This window comes from Pleurodeles waltl, chromosome 8 (assembly GCF_031143425.1).
Source record: "Pleurodeles waltl isolate 20211129_DDA chromosome 8, aPleWal1.hap1.20221129, whole genome shotgun sequence".
Lineage (NCBI taxonomy): Eukaryota > Metazoa > Chordata > Amphibia > Caudata > Salamandridae > Pleurodeles > Pleurodeles waltl.
In genome coordinates, this window is record NC_090447.1 from 1,404,512,287 (window position 1) to 1,404,532,806 (window position 20,520).

At 44.5% G+C, this 20,520-nt stretch overlaps 1 protein-coding gene across 3 annotated transcripts in view; it reads left to right on the plus strand.

The window, feature by feature from the left end:
- ITSN1 (intersectin 1) overlaps positions 1–20,520 on the plus strand; it is a 1,130,286-nt gene that overhangs the window by 363,174 nt on the left and 746,592 nt on the right. For all 3 annotated transcript variants that reach the window (XM_069202488.1, XM_069202489.1, XM_069202490.1), the window contains exon 13: positions 7,405–7,667. In XM_069202488.1, coding sequence (XP_069058589.1) covers positions 7,405–7,667 — 263 coding nt within the window. The remainder of the gene's footprint in view (positions 1–7,404; positions 7,668–20,520) is intronic.

The following is a 20,520-nucleotide window of genomic DNA, read 5'->3' on the forward strand; positions in this document are numbered from 1 at the left end:
AACACTTCTGGAAACCTAGAGGAACCTCTGCCTGGAGAAGAGCTGAGGAAGAAGAGCTGCCCTGTCTGGGACTGTGCTTTGTGGAGCTATCCTGCAGTTGCTGCTTCTGCCTGTGCTAGAGGACAAAGACTGGACTTTGTGTTGCCTTCCTTCTTGTTTAGAACTCGCCAAGGGCTTGATTTAGAGCTTGCCTCCTGTTGTTTGAAGTTTTAGGGACAGCAAAGACTTCTCTCTGCCAGCACCTGGAGCCTCTGCTGAGACTCCTACTTTGCCAAGTGGTTCCCATCCAGTTCCTGGGACCCTGAAAGGAGAAGCTGGCATGCCAAGAGTGAGAAATCCCTGCTCCGACCGCCGTGCGGGGAAAAGATTGATGCGACTCCGATCTGCAGCTGAAAAATCGACGCGCCGCCGGCTTCGCAGCTGAAAATCAACGCTTGCCTGCAACGCGACCGGAAGAACAACGCCCACGGCTGGAGAAACAACGCGCAGCATCGCTGACGGTGACTGGTGAGACCGCAACCTGCGCTGCATGGTTTTCGTATCATCACGCAGCAGGATTTCTGACGCAAACATCGTGGGGTGTGCAAAAACAACACAAGGCCGCCCGAGAGTGTGGTTCAAATCGATGCATGCTGACTCGACTGAAGGAGAAACGACGCATGGTCTTGCTCGTGAGTGATATCGATGCATCGCAAGCCCTTTTTGACGCACACTCACCCATGCAGGGTTATTTTTTACGCACCCAGGTACATTTTCACGCTAACAACATTAGCGTTGTGTTTAAAATTACATGAAGACTCTTTCTGCATTTTACTTGCTAACTTGAATTGTGTATTGTGGATTTTTCTCGTTTTGGTCTTGTTCTGTTTAGATAAATATTTTCTATTTTTCTAAACCTGTGTTGTCATTTTGTAGTGTTTTCATTAAGTTACTGTGTGTGTTGGTACAAATACTTAACACCTCGTATTCTGAAGCTAAGCCTGCTGCTCGTGCCAAGCTACCAAGGGGGTGAGTGAGTGTTAGCTGAGGGTGATTTTCTTTCACCCTGACTAGAGTGTGGGTCCTTGCTTAGACGGGGGTAACCTGACTGCCAACCAAAGACCCAATTTCTAACAAGTAGCATTTAATTTACAAGCCCTGGGCACCTGCAGTACACTTTATTAGGGACGTACAAGTAAATTAAATATGCCATTTGGGTGTGAGCCTATGTTACCATGGTTTAAAGGAGAGAGCATATGCACTTTAGCACTGGTTAGCAGTGGTAAAGTGCGCAGAGTCCTGAAACCAGTAAAAACGGTGTCAAAACGTTGAGGGAGGCAGGCACCCTAAAGCTGTCAGTACTAACAAAGTGTTGTATTGGTATTGAAATCTTAGCAACATAATTCTGTCATTTTAACGAATATACATAATGAAGAAAGTCAGGTCAACAAAATTGGGCTTTTGAACCTTTATTATAGAGAAATGACAAAATATATTTTCCACAACAGATAGTATGTTTTTGTGGAAATGGTATATGCCTATTTGATAAAAATGGGTTGCCGGAGTGTTAGCGGTATTGGGGGAGGGGCTCTAGAGTAGACAGAGAAAGGGTGTAAAAGAAACAAGTGATCGGGAGTGAAAGAGGAGGTAAAGGAGGAAATCCCACTGTGAAAATCGGGGCGTCTAAGGAAAATCAACCTTTTAAAATGGTTAAGGGGAAAAAATATGAAAAATAACTGTTTCTTCTGATGGTCTTCTCCATGTTGGTCTTGTCAACCTGGTGGAAATCATTCATAAAAAGTTGCACTCTAAACCTTATAGTTGAGTCACAGCATAAGTTAGGGGAATGCCCTACAAATATGTTTGAAAACGAATATTTATTCTGTATGTGGTTCATTCATATGGAGCAATGCAAACTATTTGTAACCACCATTAATTTAACATGGTTAGCTTGTCAGAGTGACATTGTCGTAAAGTGCATATCTTGACCGTTGTCAATGAGGTAGTCAGCCTTTTGTTTCAGTGCAAAAGGACCCCATTAGTTTCAACAAAGTCAGAGCTAGTCTAACAGATTAGAGGACAAGTCTGCCAAAGGCCAATATAATAATGCAGACATTTGACCATTGTTGAACCTATTTCGAGCAGATTAGAGAATGTGCATCAGATTTCAATCTAACCCCACATCTCCAGCAGGAGGCCCAAATAGATTTTTCAAAAATATCCTCACCTGTCTTGCTCTGAGCTAAATGGTTGTGGTGGCAAAAAAGATTACTCCGAGTCCCACTCACTCTGGGGAACAGGCAAAGGGCAGTGGAACCTCTGGTTCATCAGAGCGGTGTTTTAAAACAATTAAAAATAAAAAAATAAAAAAACTTGTTAGAAGTATAGCTAATGCTGGAATTTAGCCAGGTGGTGCAGTGCTTCACACTACCAGAAGATAACTAATAATCTTAATCTCAGGTTAGGGTTGGAGGATCTTTATGGGCAAGGTTAGTTCTTGTGCTTCTATGTGCAGTACTATGTCTTCTCCTAAACGTTTAGTCTTTAAGCCCTGCGTGGTCTGCAAGGGTCAGACCTCTTTCACTGACCCGCACTTTATCTGCCTTTGGTGTCTTGGATCAAGCCACGGTTCCCGATCCTGTTAATCTTGTTAGAGCATGCATTTAAAGGCCATCAAAGAGCGATAGTCAGAGTCCTTCCTGGCCCGGACCAGGGATGAGAAAAACAGTTTCAGGCCTTGCTCAAGATTTCCCTTAGCAATTTTTCAGGTGGTAAGAAACGCAAGCACAGGAAATACAAGAAACACTCCAAAATTAACTGCTGCTATCTTGGACTCCTACATGATCTCTGTCCTCAATGCCAGAGTTGGTTGCTTTGGAGCAGGCTGACCCCACATTGTGTGGCTCTACTCCACTGGCACCACTGGACATGGCCCCCTGAACCACCTCGATTGCCAGCTTTGCCCTTCTCCAATCCTTCAGTGCCACAACCCTCCACATAGTTACCAGATCCAGCCTTTACTTGAGTTCCCATCTCCAAGCTCGTATCCAACAGCATTTCTAAATGCCATGTTCTCTATTTTGACCCAGAGCATCACACCACTTTTTACACCTTTGGACCTCATGGCACCATACGGCCTCCCATGTGAGTACCATTGGCTCCCTACACTGCTTGGCTCCATCCCATCTGGATATGCTCAGCTTTCCTGTGACCTGACACTTTGATATGCTGTGCTGTATTTACCCAGTTCACGGCCAGGCCAACCTCTACAGAGGCCAGCTCCACCCCTGGGACCGGAATCTGCACCATCAGTGCCATTCCGTAACGTCACCACATAACAGAGGTCAAAAAGAGAAGTACAGATATTACAGGAGGAGAAAGACTGACTCTGATCCTTTAAACTTGTGTGCCTTAGGAAAGGATGGTCTCAGTGGTCAAGGACAGGAATTTTGAGGCTTATTATCTGCACGTGGGCTGAACACTTTCCTGGAGATGGAAATGGAATTTCCAGCAGGACCTTCTAAGCTAGAGATGTCTTTTCACTCAGTGATAAAGAAGGCAGCAAAACATTGGAGGTCAAGTCTAATATGGATTTTCGTTTTGCCAGAAGCGACAATACCAGCCATGATTTCAACAGCAGCAGCACTTGCTTGTCAAGTAGGACAGAGGAAGAGCCAAGAAGAAAGGACCGAAGAATCATTTGGCAACCCTCTTCCTGCTCTCCACTGCCACCAGGCAAGCAGACCATGTTCACGTCCCCAGTGGGAGGGGAGGTGTCCTTTCTTTCAGGCTGATTGGTCATTACTTTGGGCCAGTGGGCCCTTCAGATTGAATGAATAGGCTGTACCCTTTCCTTCCTCCTTCAAGCTCCACCCCTCTTCATCAGTCTTCTGCCTTCCTCCCCTCAACCAGATCACCTCACGATGAAGTGGCAGTACACCTACCAAAAGGAGCTGTGGAGTTTGTCCATTTCGGAAACAAGGAAGTATCAGCAGTAACATCCTTGACTCTTTCCTGTTAATGCACTGTGATCTGACTGAGACTTCAACTACTACCTTAGCAAGGAAAAGTTCAGGATACTGGCCTTCCCTCAAGTGTTACTGCATAGGAAGCTTGAGACTCACCGGTGTCACTTGACCTGCAGGATACATACTTCCATATTTCAATCCATCAGTCACATCAGAACTACTTGGGTTTTGTGGTGGGTTCTACACACTATTGAATTGCAGTGCTCCCATTTGGCTTAACATTCATGCTTTAAGCCTTCACAGAGGTAATGGTAGTTGTGTCTCGTCTATGAAGGTTGGGCATATGAATGTTCCTGTACCTGGATGACTAGCTAATTAAAGCTGGGTCACAGGAGGTGGTGTCTGTCCATTTGCAGTGAACAGTATCCCTGCTTTTTGACCTGCCCTTTTTGATCAAGAAGCCCAAATGTCACCTGAAACCCCCCAGTGACTCCTGTTTTTGCGAACAGTGCTGAATAAACTCTGCTCCACCTGTTTCTTTCACCTCACAGGATTGCCGATATGCAAGAAATGGTCATATCTTTCCAGCAAGGCGTGGGAGTTCCAGTTCTGAGAGTCCTCAGATTGCTGGGCCTTCTCGCCTCCTGCATTTTGCTAGTCATGCATGCATATTGGCACTGCAGTGGTGCCTCCTCAGGCAGTGGCTGCAATGCATGGGAGGAGTGTCTGACTCTATTGTAATCTCCCCCAGCCCAGAAGCGGAGGTGGTTTGATGGGGGACCAAGGTGAACCTGAATTGTGTAACGGGCTTTGCTCATCCAGCCATGGCTATAGTAGTGACCTCAGGGTGGGGAGCTCATCTGCAGGATCGGGATATCCGAGGCCTCTAGTCTCTGGAAGAACAGATTCTCCATATAAACCTTAAGATACTGCCGGCAATTTGTGTGGTGCTGTAGGTCTTTCCTCCCCTTTATCCAGGGTTGGTATGTCCAGATCTTGAAGGACAAAACTACATTGATGTACTCATCAACAAACAAGGGGCAGTAGGGTCTCACCTCCTTTGCCTGAAAGCATTGAGACTGTGTTCTTGGGCACACTGCCAAGAGATCTGAATTGCTGCCAGTCGCCTGGCAGTGTTTCTGAATGTCAGAGCCAACAGCTTGAGCCAACATTATCTTGCCAATCATGAGTGGCATCTTCTGCCAGAGGTGGTCCAGAACATCTTTGCCCAGTGGGGCTCTCCTTTATTGGACTTGATTGCCTCTTCAGAAAATGCTCAGTACCAGCACTTCTATGCCATCCAATATTTGTTGAAGTAATCCTTGGCGAATGCATTTCAGTCGAAGTGGAACTTTGAGCTGTGCTCTGTGTTTTCACCCAAACCCTTGATTCCTCAAGTTTTGAGTAAGATACCCTAATGCATCCCAGTTTCAGAGGCCTCCACCTTCTTGCCTTGAGATTGAACGGTGACATCTAAATTCCTTTCAGTTGCTATTGGAGGTGGTAGACGATATATTGTCTTCGTGTCACCTCTCTACCATGGCCGCTTACTCTGGAAGATGGAGTAACTTTGTTTCTTTTTGAAAGAAAAATAACATGGTCCCCTTACAGGCTAAGTTGTCCCAGGTAATGCAGTTTGCACTTTCCTTTGCCCAGCGAGAATGTGCAGTAGGTACTGGCAAGGGTTATTTAGTTGTGTTGTCAGTGTTCCTCTGCGTTCCAAACCACCCTTCCTTGTTCAGGTCCCCAATTGTCATGCGTTTACTGAAGGGGTTATCAAATATACATCTACCCGATCAGTTTGCTGTACCCCAATGGATTCTTTACCTTGTTTTAACTTTTCTAATGAGGACTCCTGTTGAGCCTCTGCATAGTTGCCTTTCAAGAATGGTGACATTAAAGACTGTCTTTTCATTGGCCATCACTTTGGCTAGATGGGTGATTTGCAGGCTCTCAGCTGTCATCCACTCAGTCACCACCTTTTATCTTGCCAAATTAGTATTGTGAACCAGTGCTGCTTTCCTGTCAAAAGTAGTGATCCGCTTCCACCTCGGTCAGTTTAGCACCCTACCCCTCCGTTTGTCCCCGCCCCATACTATGAAGGAGGTTGAGCGGTTGCACAGGTTGCATCCTTGGTAAGTGATAAACTATTACCTGAATTGTACCAAGGAAATAAAACTGGATGATCTGCTTCTCTTCGGCTACCGTGGTGTCAAGAAAGAAAAAGCAGTTCAGTTGCTGAGTCTGTCCCGATGGATTATGTACATTAAGATCTGCTAGGCTTTGACCAACAAAGAACCTCTAGAAGGAAAATCAACCACTTCTTCTCTTACCAGGGGAGCAATTTGCAAAGCAGCAACGTGGACATCTCAACACACTAATTCTAAAGTGTGTAGGGACTGCCAATTTGCCAGATGCGTCTTGCAAACTTTTCAAGTGTAACCGTCCATCCACCCTCCTTCTGGGAAGGATATTGCTTTGAAATCTATTATACTGGTGAGGAATCTACAAGGAGATGTAAATGTCAGAAGTAAAAATTACCTATTTGTGGTAATGGTCTTTCTGATGGATACTTTAACTATAGATTTTTCACTGATCCACTTGCCTCCTCATTTGATGGATGTATTATTTGGAAAATTAATCGGATCCCATATTGCTTTTGGTACAGTACAACTTTAGCTGTGTCTAGTTGGGACAATAATAGATGGAAACAGACACTATGTGGGATATGACTATCTATGGCTTCAGTGACGTCATCTGGAACCACTTCCAGCATTGATATGAAGCCAACGCTCCCTAATGGCGATGTGAGAGCTCTGAATTTGTGCATCCAGTCTGGCGTCTGGAATGATTCTTTTTTTCTTCTACAGTTGAAAAATCTGCAAGTAGAGTATGAATCAGAAACAATTTAGGACTTTTTCCAGTGGCCTTTGAGCTGAAGAAATACCAAAACGAGACCTGCAGAGCTGTTCAAAGCTTCCAGTTAACAGAAGCCATAAACTCGTGTGCCTGTCTCTCACAGGTCTTCATCTGTCACACTGCTAAGCATGCACTGCATCCTATACCATGATAACCAGACCTTGGTGGTCATCATGCATGACATGGAAACACTTTCCCTACAGGACCGGAACAACTCCCTGCATGGTGCAGGTAAGCACTTCAGTGCCCCACATTGGGTAGTAAGCGCCACTTAGATGTTGCTATACAATACAGTACATAACAAATTCCTTGCAGTCATCATTAGTGGAACCTTGTATCATAATAAGTCATTTAGGATGAATCTCTAAACACAGTAAATTGTGACTAAAATCCTTTTTTGATTTCTGATTTTTTCCTTAATTAGTATTAAAAATAAAAATACAGGCATATTCAGTATTAATGGAGAAAGTGTAATCTGTCTCTGATTTCTTTGTTTCATAATTGTTTATGATTTAAAACCAATGTTCCTATTATGAAGTCACTTTTGAGGACAAAAAGCGTGAAAACTTTGAACGTGGAAATTTGGAGCTTGAGAAGAGGAGGCAAGCTCTCCTGGAGCAACAGCGCAAAGAGCAGGAGCGGCTGGCGCAGTTGGAGCGTGCAGAGCAAGAGAGGAAAGAGCGCGAGCGTCAGGAACAAGAGCGCAAGAAACAACAGGAGATTGAGAAACAGCTGGAGAAACAGCGGGAGTTTGAGCGACAGCGGGAAGAAGAACGAAGGAAAGAAATCGAGCGGCGTGAGGTAAATGTGGATATGTCCCTAGATAGTCTTGGTTTTATTGAAGTGTTTTGTGAAGTGTTTTATGACCATATAAATAATACATTTTTGCATTTTAAGTATAAATTATTTCATTTTTTGAGGACCAGCGGTGCTTTTGAAATCTTTTGGACCATTCAAACCCTTTTCATAATACCAGTCACATTTATTAATGCTGTGCAACCTGTATGCTCTGCCTGGACTCAACTGAAGGAACTGAGGTCATGATGCTGCCAAACAAGGAACAAGTAATCGTAAACTGTCTTCAAAGCCCAATTCACTCTTGCTTCACTGTTACTTTGTATTAAATAACACAGACTAACCTTGCTTTGGCTATTCTTAATTTTTGCTTTGAAGTACCTATTCTGTCCACTGCTCAGTCCCACACAACATTGACTCCATTCCGTTGTGAGTTTTTAAAGTAACTTGATGAGAGGAACATAGTTTCACCAGAAATGAACATGTGGCCTTGAAGAGCCTCCAGAGGAGAAAGGACATGCCATTGAAACCAAGAGACCTTAAATGGCTACAACGAAACACTTGTCAATGTTGTGGGGAGCAGAGGATAGAATACGTACTGCCAGCAGCACAGTAACCTTGGGGTGGTGAGCAAAAATTAAAGTATTCACACCATGCAGGTAAAATGCTTTCAGGTCCATATTGAACTAAGAAACAATATCTTTTCTGACTTGTTTATCTTGGTATTTTGAGTTTGACTATATGGGAGTGTTCCCACCTGTCTCAGTAGGGTATTATTACATACCTTTAAGAATAAGATTTGATCGATCGTCACTGTGCATTATGTATTATTTCACTAATAACACATTGCAGTAGGATTTGTACTTTTGCAGTGCTGTACAAAATACACCTTTGTGATGGCTATATTTGTCTGTATGCACGATTCCTTGATTGGATAATGACCTCTCAACTGAAAGTTTGAAATATGCATGCCAAGTTTCTGCTTTGTCTCAATAATTATCAAATGACAGTTTACTATGTGAATAATAGCTCATTATCTGTCTTTAACATCTTCTCCCCCTGTAGGCACTAAAATCTGCCCACAAAAAAGTGTGTGTGTGTGTGTTATTATGTTTTCTGTTGCACTGTGAGGACCCTGGGCTGAAACATGTCAACTAAACACCAGGGTGTAAGGACACCCTCTGCAAACACCCAACAAGCGTGATATTAACCATAACAAAGGCACCCAAGTAAAGGATACTGGAGTGATCTTTTGGTATTTTTATTTGTATCTCTAATAGTCCCGGTTGTAATGAATATCCAAAGTGCTCCCTGGAAAACAGTTGACACCATCCTGGTTTATAAGGATGAGACCTGATGAAGAAGCATGACACCAGTGGAATGTGTGAGGGTCAGACAAAAAACAATACTGGGTCGTTGGTTCTTGAAATGAGTTTAATCAAATGATGATTGAACTGATATGGTGATAGGATACCCTCATGTGAGTGTATAAAGAGAGGGACATTATCCTGTACCCAAGTAAATCTCTCTCACATCCCCAGAACAAGTGAAATTCTGGGAGGTTAGTGATTTAGAGGATTGGCTCACCGCATGTGTGACTGGTAAGATAGCGAAGTGCCCTAAGGCATCTGCCGTGGACATCTGCACCCAACCTGTAGGTCGTAGGCTTGAATCTTAGACTGACTAACCTTACCTGTCATCACTCCGAAAAGAAAAAAAAAACAAGTAACACTGAAATGGCTAATAACACCAGTCGTTTATAGTGCTCAGAGACTGGGTCCATCTAGACAAAGTATTTTTGAAGTCAGCAACTGCCCGATTCTGCGATTTGGGCAGTTAACGATTCCAGGTATGTTTTTTTGAAAAAGTACAAAAGCACACATTGTGATTCAGTAACATGTTACCAAATTGAAATTTGCCTTAGCGATTCAGTATTTGTAAGGGGCATCCCTTCCAAATACTAAATCTCTTGGGTATGAATTAATGTTATGCAACTAAATTCCAGTCATAAAACATTCAAATAGTACTGACTCCTCAAACTAGGTGGAAAATCATTTACAAATGGAAAGGGATCCCCAAGGGACCCTTTCCCCTATGAAAATGTAAAACAAAATATATATTTTTTAAGAGCCGGCGGTGGTCCCACGGACCGCTGCCTGTTCTTTAAAAATAAAAGCTTAAAAGTTTAATTTATTTTCCTCTGTAATTATCACTGAGGGCTTTGTATTGCCTAATGACTTTCAGGCTTCCGTTTATGATTTCCAGGAGGGAAGATTATATCCCTGTTATTCTAAGGCAAGTTGATAGGGTGAAGATGTTAATTGACAGAAAGTGGCAGTGGAAATGTGCGCTCTGTTTAGGTTTTATGTTTCTTATTTAAGACTGGGATAAAGTGATTATAAGAAGAACTAAATTAAGTAGTAAACTGATAAAGCTGAGTTCATGGAAGGGATCAGAGCTTCGGTCTCGTAGTTCAGGACTGTAATGAAGAATGCTGCTTCGTGTCTTGGATGTTATTTTCTTTTCTTGCCATGGTGATGCTGAATAGACTTTTTCAGATTTTAATTGCAATTCGTTTTACAACTGTCTGATACTGTACAGAGTCCTCCTGCAAAGACGGTGTTAACACTGTTACAGATACATTCTGTGTCAATACATTAGGAATACATTTTGATGACTTGTAACAAATGCACAGCACCCAACCACTCTCTGAAGAGATGTGACAAAAGGGAGCCCTTATTACCCAAAGAAAGGTATTAGAACAGGTTTGTTTTGTCATTTTGAGGCGGAGGAGTATGCCTGGAGAGCAGCTGTGCTTGTTTTCTGTGGACATAGGCTTTTTATGGATGTAGCGGGGGCAGGCAGGACATTTATTGGACACCCTTGCCATGTGTTGGCGTACCAGTAATGTAGTAGAAGGTAGTAGGATGCCAGCTTTGTTTTGTCTGTATGCTTCCCCCATGTTTCTACCACTTCCTCTTCCCCCCTACCCCCCAAAACTACAGGCACATGGGGCATTTTAAGACTGGCCTGACAAGCATTCTGGGATGATGAGCAGAAGGGGGTGAAGGAAACCATTACCCAACATTCCATTGCTGACATCACCATCTACAACCAGACCATTTCCACCTCTCTGGTCCAAGTGCCAAAGCCACAGATGGGGCTTGATTCCCATGGTGGAAGAAAGTGTTGAAGTCATCATGAGACTGTTGGGATGGGCCCCTTCTCTCTTATTCAGACTGATGAGGTGCTTGTGGGATTGTCAGTAAACATTTAACCCATCCAACCATAGTTTTTATAAAGATTGTATAAGATAGAGACTTCTAGCTGCAGATTCCTTACCTTTGAATTCCCTGGCGTCTGCTTCAAACCCAGAATTTTTTGCTGAGCAATACCCTGCGTGTGCCATCGAGTGGCATCGCTCGGATCCGCTTGCGTCATTCGGCTCTGCGTGGCATCAGCGTCATTGGAGCAGTCTGTGACGTCACCATCGCCTATAAAGGCACCACGCTTGCGTGTGTATGTCAGTTCTTTTACTTCCACGCCGGATCTGGGATCGAGCTACCCGCTGCTGTTTTTGGCAGGCTTTCTTCTACCTTTTTGTTGAAGATTTTTTTCATTTCTGTGAGATGTCCTCGCGGAAGATGGGGTTCAAGCCTTATGGTGCACATCATCGCGGGGTGACGGACCCCACCAGGTATGTCTCTGGTGCCTCGACAGAAACCGCGACTCGAAGTCGTGTTCTGACTGCCGGGTCATGACTTTGAAGGCTTTGAGAGAATGGTCTGTGAAGCTCATGGCCGGCAGGCAGTCGACTCCTAGGAGGTCACGGTCCCGCTCAAGGAGGTGGTCGCGAGACCGCTCCAGGAGCCCTAAGTCCTCTTCTTCTCATTCGAGGTCCTTCGGGCACTCGGGCAGAAGCACAAAAAGAAGTAGTAGTCCAAGAGCGGACTTCGACTTTGCCGTGCCCGTCGGTCGACGAGGCTACTCAGGAGCAAGGTTCTGCAGAGCCTATGCCAGGGCTGGCTTTGCGTCTCCTCCCCCTCCCCCCCCCCCCCCCCCCCCCCCCAAGGAGCAGGAGCAACCCCTGCTCAATTTAAAGAATTTTACGAAGCCATGCACCTAGTATTTGACAGAGCTGCCCGCGCTGGTGGGCTTTTGGACCCCACGGGGTCAGCATGGGCCCCATCGGGTTCGATGCCAGCAGTTTTGGTGCCGTTGGGGATCCCGGGACCCGATATCAGATCTGGGTCGATGCCGGTTCCACACAGTCGCCCTCCTCCGGCGTTGGCCCCGACGTCAACGCTCCCCCTGCTGCTGGTGCCCACCAGTGTTGTGAGCCCCATCCTGATTCCAGATGATCCGGAGCCGGAACGACATCGTACGACGCCGATTTGGACTTCGAATGTGCCATCAACCAGCTCCTACTGACCTTAGTTTACTCACCCAACACTCCACCCCAGAGAGCTTGGCGGTCGAAGCCTCCACTTTCCATGGTGCCTTCCCTTCCGCTCCCCCAGATAGGGAATCCAAGAGGCTGGACCTACTTGGGAAGAAGATGTTTTCTTCCTCCATCCTGGCATTGAAGTCCGTAAACACCTAATGCCTGTTGGGCTGTTTTTCCCAGGTCCCAGAGGGCGTGCGGGGGACACTCACTCAAGCCGTCAAAGATGGGAGGGACGCAGCCAACTTTACGATTTTGTGTGGTTTGGACACGACTGACTCGCTAGGCAGGGCGATTTAATCAACAGTGGCCCTTCGTCGCCACGCCTGGCTTCATACGTTTAGCTTTTGGGGGGATGTCTAGGCAAACCTGGTGGACATGCCCTTCAATGGCTCATGCCTTTTTGGAGAAAAGGCAGACTCAGCACTTGAGTAATTCGAGGACTCTAGCTACAGCCAGATCCTTGGGCCTATGGTGCCTGCTTGCCAGCAGTCTGCCTTTTGCCCCTTTCGAGGCTTCAGAAGGGGTGTGGTCCCACACCACCCACAGGTCAGCCTCTGTCCTCTATCATTTCAGCATCTAGTGCGAGGACGAGGTCATGGTACCTTCAGACCCAGATGGTCAAGCCAGAGGTCAGCCACCACCCAGCCCCCCTCTTCCACAGTGCCTAAGTTCTTCTAGTATGATTGTGCAAGACCACACATGTCCAGTTGGAGAGAGGATTCAATTTAATCTCCCTTGCTGGCAGTCCATAACATCGGACAAATGGGTCTTGCAGATCATACAGAAGGGCTGTTTCCCTCCCCTTCCAGTCTTTCCTCTCCCTCTGTGCCTCCATTAAAAGAACGGCTGATGGAGGATCACTTAATTTTGCTCTGCGAGGAAGTTACAGCTCTCTGGGAGCTATAGAAAGGGTCCTGATGTCAGAAGTAGGCAGTGGTTGTTATTCCTGCTACTTTCTGATTCCCAAAAAATAAGGGTCTTAACCCTTTTCTGGACTTGCGAGACGTCAATCTTTTCCTCAAAAAGGAGAAATTCCAGTTGCTCACTCTTGCTCAGGTCTTGTCTGTCCTAGACCAACGAGACTGGTCGGTAACGCTGGACTTGCGTGATGCGTATCTCCACATCCCCATCCTGCCCGCCCACAGGTGTTACTTGCGTTTCAAGGTGGGCCACAAGCACTTTGTTTACCGTGCTCCCCTTCGGTCTCACCAGTGCCCCTCGGGTGTTCACCAAGGTGGTGGTGACAGCTCATCTGCGCAGGTTAGGGATTTCAGTCTTCCCCTCGATGAATGGCTGTTGAAGGCTCCTATGCCCCAGGCTCTCATCAACTACCTTCAGACAGTAGCGAACCTCCTGCATTCTCTGCGGTTCACGGACAACACCACCGGAGTGTGGTACTGCAACTGCAGTGTGGGATCGTGGACCCTTTGTCAAGAGGCTCTGCATCTCTGGACATGGCTGGAAAAGCAGGACATAACCCTGGTGGTTCAACACCTGGCAGGTTCTCTGTACACCAGGGCGGACAAACTCAGCTGTCTGTGCCTAGCGGATCACAAATGGTATCTCCACCCAGAGATGGTGCAAGGATTTTTTCAGCAGTGGGGAGAGCCTTGGTTAGATCGGTTTGCCTCCGCAGAGAACGCAGAATGTCAGCAGTATTGCGCATTGGAGTTTCCAAGGCAGCTATCGCTCGGCGACGCTTTTCGTTGCAAGTGGAGTTCAGGCCTCCTGTACGCCTTTCCGCCCAGGTTTCTGAAGAAGGTCAAGAACGACTGGGCCCAAGTAATCCTAGTGGCTCCGGATTGGCACGGAGAGTCTGGTATCCTGAGCTTCCGAAAATGAGCATCAATCCTCCAATCAGGTTGCTCCTTCAGAAGGATCTTCTGTCGCAGCAGCAGGGGAAGGTTCTCCACCCGATTCTGTCAACTGTAGCTCTATATGCATGGATATTGAGCGGCGACAGTTGGTCCCGAAGTCTGTAAAGTTATTTTGGCAGCCAGGTGTCCCTCCACTAAAATGGTATACGCCTGCCGTTGGAAACGCTTTGTATATTATTGTATAGAAAGGTCTATTGATCCTCTTGCTGCTTCTTTCTGATATCTTTCTCTTTATAATATCCCTTGCCCAGCAGGGTTATGCCTTGGGTACTCTCAAGGGCTATCTTTCTGCCTTATTGGCGTTCCTTCGGCTGCCTGATCAGCCTTCACTTTTCAAATCTCCCATTGTACAAAGATTCCTCACAGGGCTTGTACATATGTTTCCCTCTACGCCCTTTGTTATGCCCCAATGGGACTTAAATCTGGTCCTCACATTTCTTATGTGTGCTCCCTTTGAGCCATTGTTGCTCACTATCAAGACAGCCTTCTTAGAGGCAATAACATCTGCCAGGTGGGTGAGTGAGATGCCCGGCTCTTTCATCTAGGTCACATTATCTCACCATATTTTCAGATTGAGTGGTTCTCCGAACACGTGCCTCTTTTCGCCCCAAGGTGGAGACCCCATTTTATCTGGGTCAGAACATCACCCTGCCCACCTTCTTTGCTGCACTGCATCCCTCTGAAGAAGAGGAGTGACTCTACCGGCTGGACCAAAAAAGAGCATTGTTGTTCTACCTTGACCGCATGAAAGATTTCTGGGTGGATGACCAACTCTTTGTGGTGTACGTGGGCGCAAATGAGGGTCGCGCTGGGTCGTTCTCTGCATTAAGATCTGCTATGCACTGGCCAGGAAGCAGCCTCTTGAGGGCTCATTCTGCCAGGGGCAAAGCTGCTACTACTGCGCTTGCTCGCGGCGTACCAGTCCTGTATATCTGTCAGGCAGCAGCGTGGGCATCCTTGCGCACATTTGCAGAACATTACTGCCTAGACAATTAGGTCCGGAGGGACAGACACTTGTCCCGGTCCCGGTCCGTCCTACTGGACTTTTTAGTGTAAAGGAGATTTTTCCGCAGCCCACCGCCAGGAGGTTATGGCTTGGCTATTTATTCAAAAGTAAGGAATCTGCAGCTAGAAGTCTCCATCAGATGAACAAGTTACTTACTTTCGGTAACGCATTATCTGGTAGAGACTCTATCTAGATGCAGATTCCTTACACCCACCCATGCCTCCTCGCTCTGCGGATATGTCTAGTAGGGTTAGGGTTTATCCCTTTCAGGGCCCTAGTTTTGCACAGACAAACTGCTGGTCCTATCCGAGACTCTGTGCTTCTGGTGTGGAAGTTCGTGGATTAAAGAATTTACGTAAGTTCCCCGGGGTAGTGCCTTTATAGGTGACCGTGACGTCACAGACCGTTCCAACGATGCTGACGACGCCACGTGGAGACGAACGTCGCACGTGGATCTGAGCGTCGCCACCTGATGGCATATGCAGGTTATTGCTCAGCAAAAAATCCTGGATTCGAAGCTGATGCTAGGATTTCAAAGGTAAGGAATCTGCAGCTAGATAGTCTCTACTAGATAATGCGTAACCGAAGTAACTTACTTGTTCATCAAGTGCATTCCTTTTAAATATTCCCATGAAAGTGTAGAATGTACTTTGACAAAGAAAGTGTAACCCATTCGCCTGGTTTACTTTAAAGCAAAATGTGCCTGCATTGCAACAGCCTTCTCGTTAGACTCAGAGGACGCTGTAAGTCTTCAGAAACAAACTTTAAGCAGCCCAAAACGGCAGGGAGACCAAACAAAAAAGGCTTTATAACCTAAGATGGTGTTTACTTATCTGCAGAACATTGCACACAATTTAAGAGAGCGTAGGTTTTTATTAATAAAGTGTTTAATTATCTTTGGTTAGGTTTGGCAAATGCACATTTTCAAGAACACTGCTGTTCTTGAATGGGTTGGTCATATCCCTGATAAAATCTGTTTTCTGGGATGCACTTGTTTGAGGCACATGTACAACAGTTTATGGATTGATTTAAACTGGTTTGCTGCCCAGCGTTTTGTAAGTTTTTAGCCTGTAAATGTATTTATTGTGCTTTGCCTATGTTGCATGTTGTAACATTTTAGCAACAACTATGTTTAAATGTGACATACCGCAGACTCATAAGAAGTAACAGTTCTGATCAAATGTGTCTTGTCATTTTTATCATGGCCATCAAACGAGCATTGCTCTGCGGTGTCCAGATCTGTTCCATGCTCGTAATTGCTGCTTTGCTTATCAAATCATGTAAAAATAATGGATTGGAATAGAAGGCCTAGATGTTAACACTACTAATGCACGTCCTTACAACCTGACTCATCCAAAAGCATAATGAGACCAATTTCAGAAGATTCATGTTGTGCAATTGGCACTGCTAAAGAGAATGAGTTTCAACGGAAGGCACTTTGTATATACAAGTGTATATACCTCTTTAAGATGAATAAGTTTAATAAAAACCAAACGTAACAATGCTGCTTAAAGAAAATTATGTACAGGGTATAGGAAAAAAGTTTAGTTAAGGAGAACTACACAAGTTTATTCTGCAAGAATGAGGAAAGGCAAATGACAACAGAAAATTTAAAAAATGGAGCATTCTGTATTTGTTTTTTGTGGTTTTTGTTTGTTTTTTAGTAGTATTCACCATGCAGCCTCTGGTTACTCACAGAGTGAAAACACCACACTGTCATAATTGAGGCAGATATCACTAGCACATTGTCTATTTCTTGTATTCACTGTTCTTTCATCCTGAAATTGTGAAGGTGAAGCAAGAGTGTGACTACTGACCTTTGCCTAGGGAACAAGCTGACTAAGCCTATCCATGAACTTTCTTAAATCTGCACCAGAAGCCTTTGTCTTCCTTCCAGTACAAGAAACTCTTGCATCTTTCTTAGAAAATGGAACTGCAGAGCTAATTGTTGCTTATTAATTCTGTAACTGCATTCCTCATTGGCCTTTATTTTTTATTAGGGAGTAGCTCTTGCTGTCTCCGGGGGAGCCGGAGAAATATGAACAGGGTGCAAGGAATGGTGGGGCGAGGTAGTGAAAGGAGGGGAGGATAGGAGAGCTACTCACTCTGCATCTGCCACTAATGAGCGGACACATTTGCAGAGTCATTTGTTTGTATTCTTCAGTATCAAAACAATTGTGCTCTGCTATTTAGAATTCAACATAAATACTTTCTTTGGTGTACTTGGGGTGACGACTTTGAGGATTTAATGGTGAACTGGATAGCGCTTCCTTTTTATAAAATGATACAGTACTTTAGAATCATTCACATCAATAGGCATATACCGAAACTCAACAATTATAGGGCTAACCATATATATGAATTTTTAATTCCAATGATGGTTATTTACTAGATTAATATACTATTTGGTTTTCCTTTCAGTACAGCTCCATAAAACAAATAGATTATCAGCTTTCTACTAGACCCAGCTCTACACTTCTCTCTTGTACTTTTTTCACATAATTTCCCCATTCAGAATCCTATTTGAGTTACCCCTTCACCAGATTGCCTTATGATGGGGCAAATGAAGAGTCCCTTGCTGTGCCTCAGCATTGTAAAACGTAGTCACCATTACATATGAAGTAGTTCCGGTGCAAGATGGATTTCTCCCTTTCAAATCAACATGTATGAATGTTCAAGTAAAAGGCTGATTTGTCTAATAAAACATATTTCAGGGCTTCTGTTCCAGACTTATGTCTACTGGATATGTAAAATGCACACACATCCACTGTAGCCAGTAAACAGCCTTTCTCTACTGGAAGGTCTCCTAGTCCTATCGCCAGCAACTTTGGCATATGATGTCAAGGCAACATGTTTGATATCACGTACTGTTTGAGGTATATACATTTATTTTCCTTAAGACTTATAATGGGCCATCATGGTGGCATAGTAATGGATCTGTGTACTGTTGAAGAGACGTATATGGTGAGGATTGTTGGAGATCTCTCCAACAGAAATCTCCTCGTCTATGCAATAACACCTCTCGCAATCAAACTGTAAAAAAAAATATATTCTAATGACTAACAGGAGTAGGACAATCATTGTTTTAATTCTTTGAAGTTTAAGAGAAAGATACTTGTTAAGCATTTCAGTCGTACTCTATTATCTGAGAATAGTGCCCATCAGGGTTGAACATGCACACTTCAAATACTTCCGTTGTTTTTATGTTGACATATTTTATCATCATGTGATGCATCAGCGCCAAGGTAGTATCATTCAGATGTAGTGTAAGGGTGCTTGGGATGCAACTGCCTTTGCCCAACACTTTTGGCCTTTCAGGTCCAGGACTGACGAGACTGCCACAGCCACTCTGCTTTTCACAGGTGACCCTGATCTGTGTTCTTCACAAGGAAAACTGCATGTAGGTATTAAGAGGCTGAGCAGTAGGGCACGGCTTGCCGAAACTGCCATCCAGGCTGAAAGTGTCACACATGACATTGGCCAAGTTAGCAGTTTTGCAGTCAATTGTTGGTATCATCTTGAAAGACAAAAAACATTATCATAGAAGGCACATGCCAAGCTTACCTGTAAAGGACCAACAGAACTCGGTAAGCATCAGTCACATGACAGATTTGCTTCAGAAAGAGTTATAGGCCTGGTTCAGATGTCAGACCACTGACTAAAAGATTAACAGTGTTGGAGACACAGATCCGAAACACCTCTGAAAAGCAGAGTGGCGGTCTTTTCAGTCTTGGATGTGGAAGGCCAGTAGAGCTGGGACAAAGGCAGTTGCACACCCACTACATCTTAACACACTGCCTTGGTGCTGATGCATCACATGATAAAAAATATGCAAGCATAAAAATGACGTAAGTATTTGAAGAGTGCATGTTCAACCCTCATGGGTACTATTCCCAGCCAATTGGTGCTGGTTGTTAAGCAGTTTAGTAGTACTCTCTGTCAATCTTGGACGAATCAAAAACAGATTTTGTTTCACTGGAATTTCAAACTACGACTCTAGGTTCAAGCATACACGCCTGTGGTAGATGTTTTAATTCAGGTAATGATTAGCACTGTCTTGATGCAATAAATATGACGAATTAAAAAAATAACGTCTACCTAAAATAGATATTTCACTTCAACTATAAACAAGTATTTACAATGCAACGGGTCTCGCGTTTGCTCATGTTAGAGCTGATCGCGTTGTAAACTCCTAACCCGACTTTTCACCTATCGGGCAAAAGTGCATTTATGTACATAACCCGAAAAAGTGAAATTAACTATGTAAAGCGCTCGACTTCTGCCAAGTGAGATCGCGCTCGTAAATTAGAGAAAAAGAAGCCCACGAGCCCGATGGAAAACAGCGAGCCTCGCATGTTTTCTGTACTTGGTCGCTGCGCTCGAGGAGGGCTAGCCACCGGAAAAGGAATGAGTTATGCCTGCCTTCGACTAATGAAAGCCAGCAGATTTTATTAGGGAAGCCCACGAACCAATAAAAAACACTGACGAGAAGTTGACAGGGCTCCGAGCCCTATTCTAAATACAAGAGAGTCTTGCTGCGATACGCATGCGCGAGCGCATGCAACCCAGGCTCGACCCTAAAAAGGACATGTTTGAGTGCAGTCCTTGTTGTGCTGCTAAATTAAGTTACTCAGCCTGTAGGTATAGAGGCGGGTTACTAATTTGTTCAAGGCATTCAACCTTAAAAATACAGACAACTGCGTTCTGTGCTGAATTTCAGGAACCTAAAACATGTCATTTTCTGTGTGCAGCAGAATTTATGCACTAGCTCCAAATCATGAATCCATGCCAGACATGGTCATTATGCTATGAAATAAACCCGACCGGACAGTACATCAGTGCAACATGCAGTTGTTTACTTAGAGAGTCTCTAAACTAAACCAGACTGAGAAGATAAAGTATCACTGGTGCTTTTACTGGACACTTAAGTACCCATCACGTAAATTTTATACACACTCGACAGAGGCTGCTTTAGTCTTAATTCTACAACATGCGGAGTTAGCAGAGTCTAATTTGTACTTGATTGTAGTGAATCTGGGAGCCGAAGCACTGGGAGTCAAATGGTTCACAGACAGCTTCTTGTAGATAGCTCCCCATGAAGTCTCAGTAGGTTGCTGCTCCTGTTAAACTTGATGTTCTTGATTTAATAGGACAAGATGTGACTGAGAAAATAAATACTCTGAAAAGATATTGACTATTAAATTGCACTGATTGCATTTTCAGGTTATCTCATTACTTTGGAAGAAACACTGTAAAAAATGAAAATGTTGCAATAGTGTTCAGGTCTCTGGTTTCTAGTCTGATCACCATAGTAGTCAAAAGGTTTTTGTCTGGTTATGATTATCCAGAAATGAGATAGAAATATGAGGATATGCAAAATAGTCTGTCTGTAGATCACTGTGGAATAAATTGAGCATAGCACAAAGCCTCCATGTATGCTAACAGACTTGTAGTATATCACCCTGCACCAGTGAGCCTCTCCGAGCAAGGGCATTGTAAAAGCAGGGATGATCAGACAAAAAATGTCAT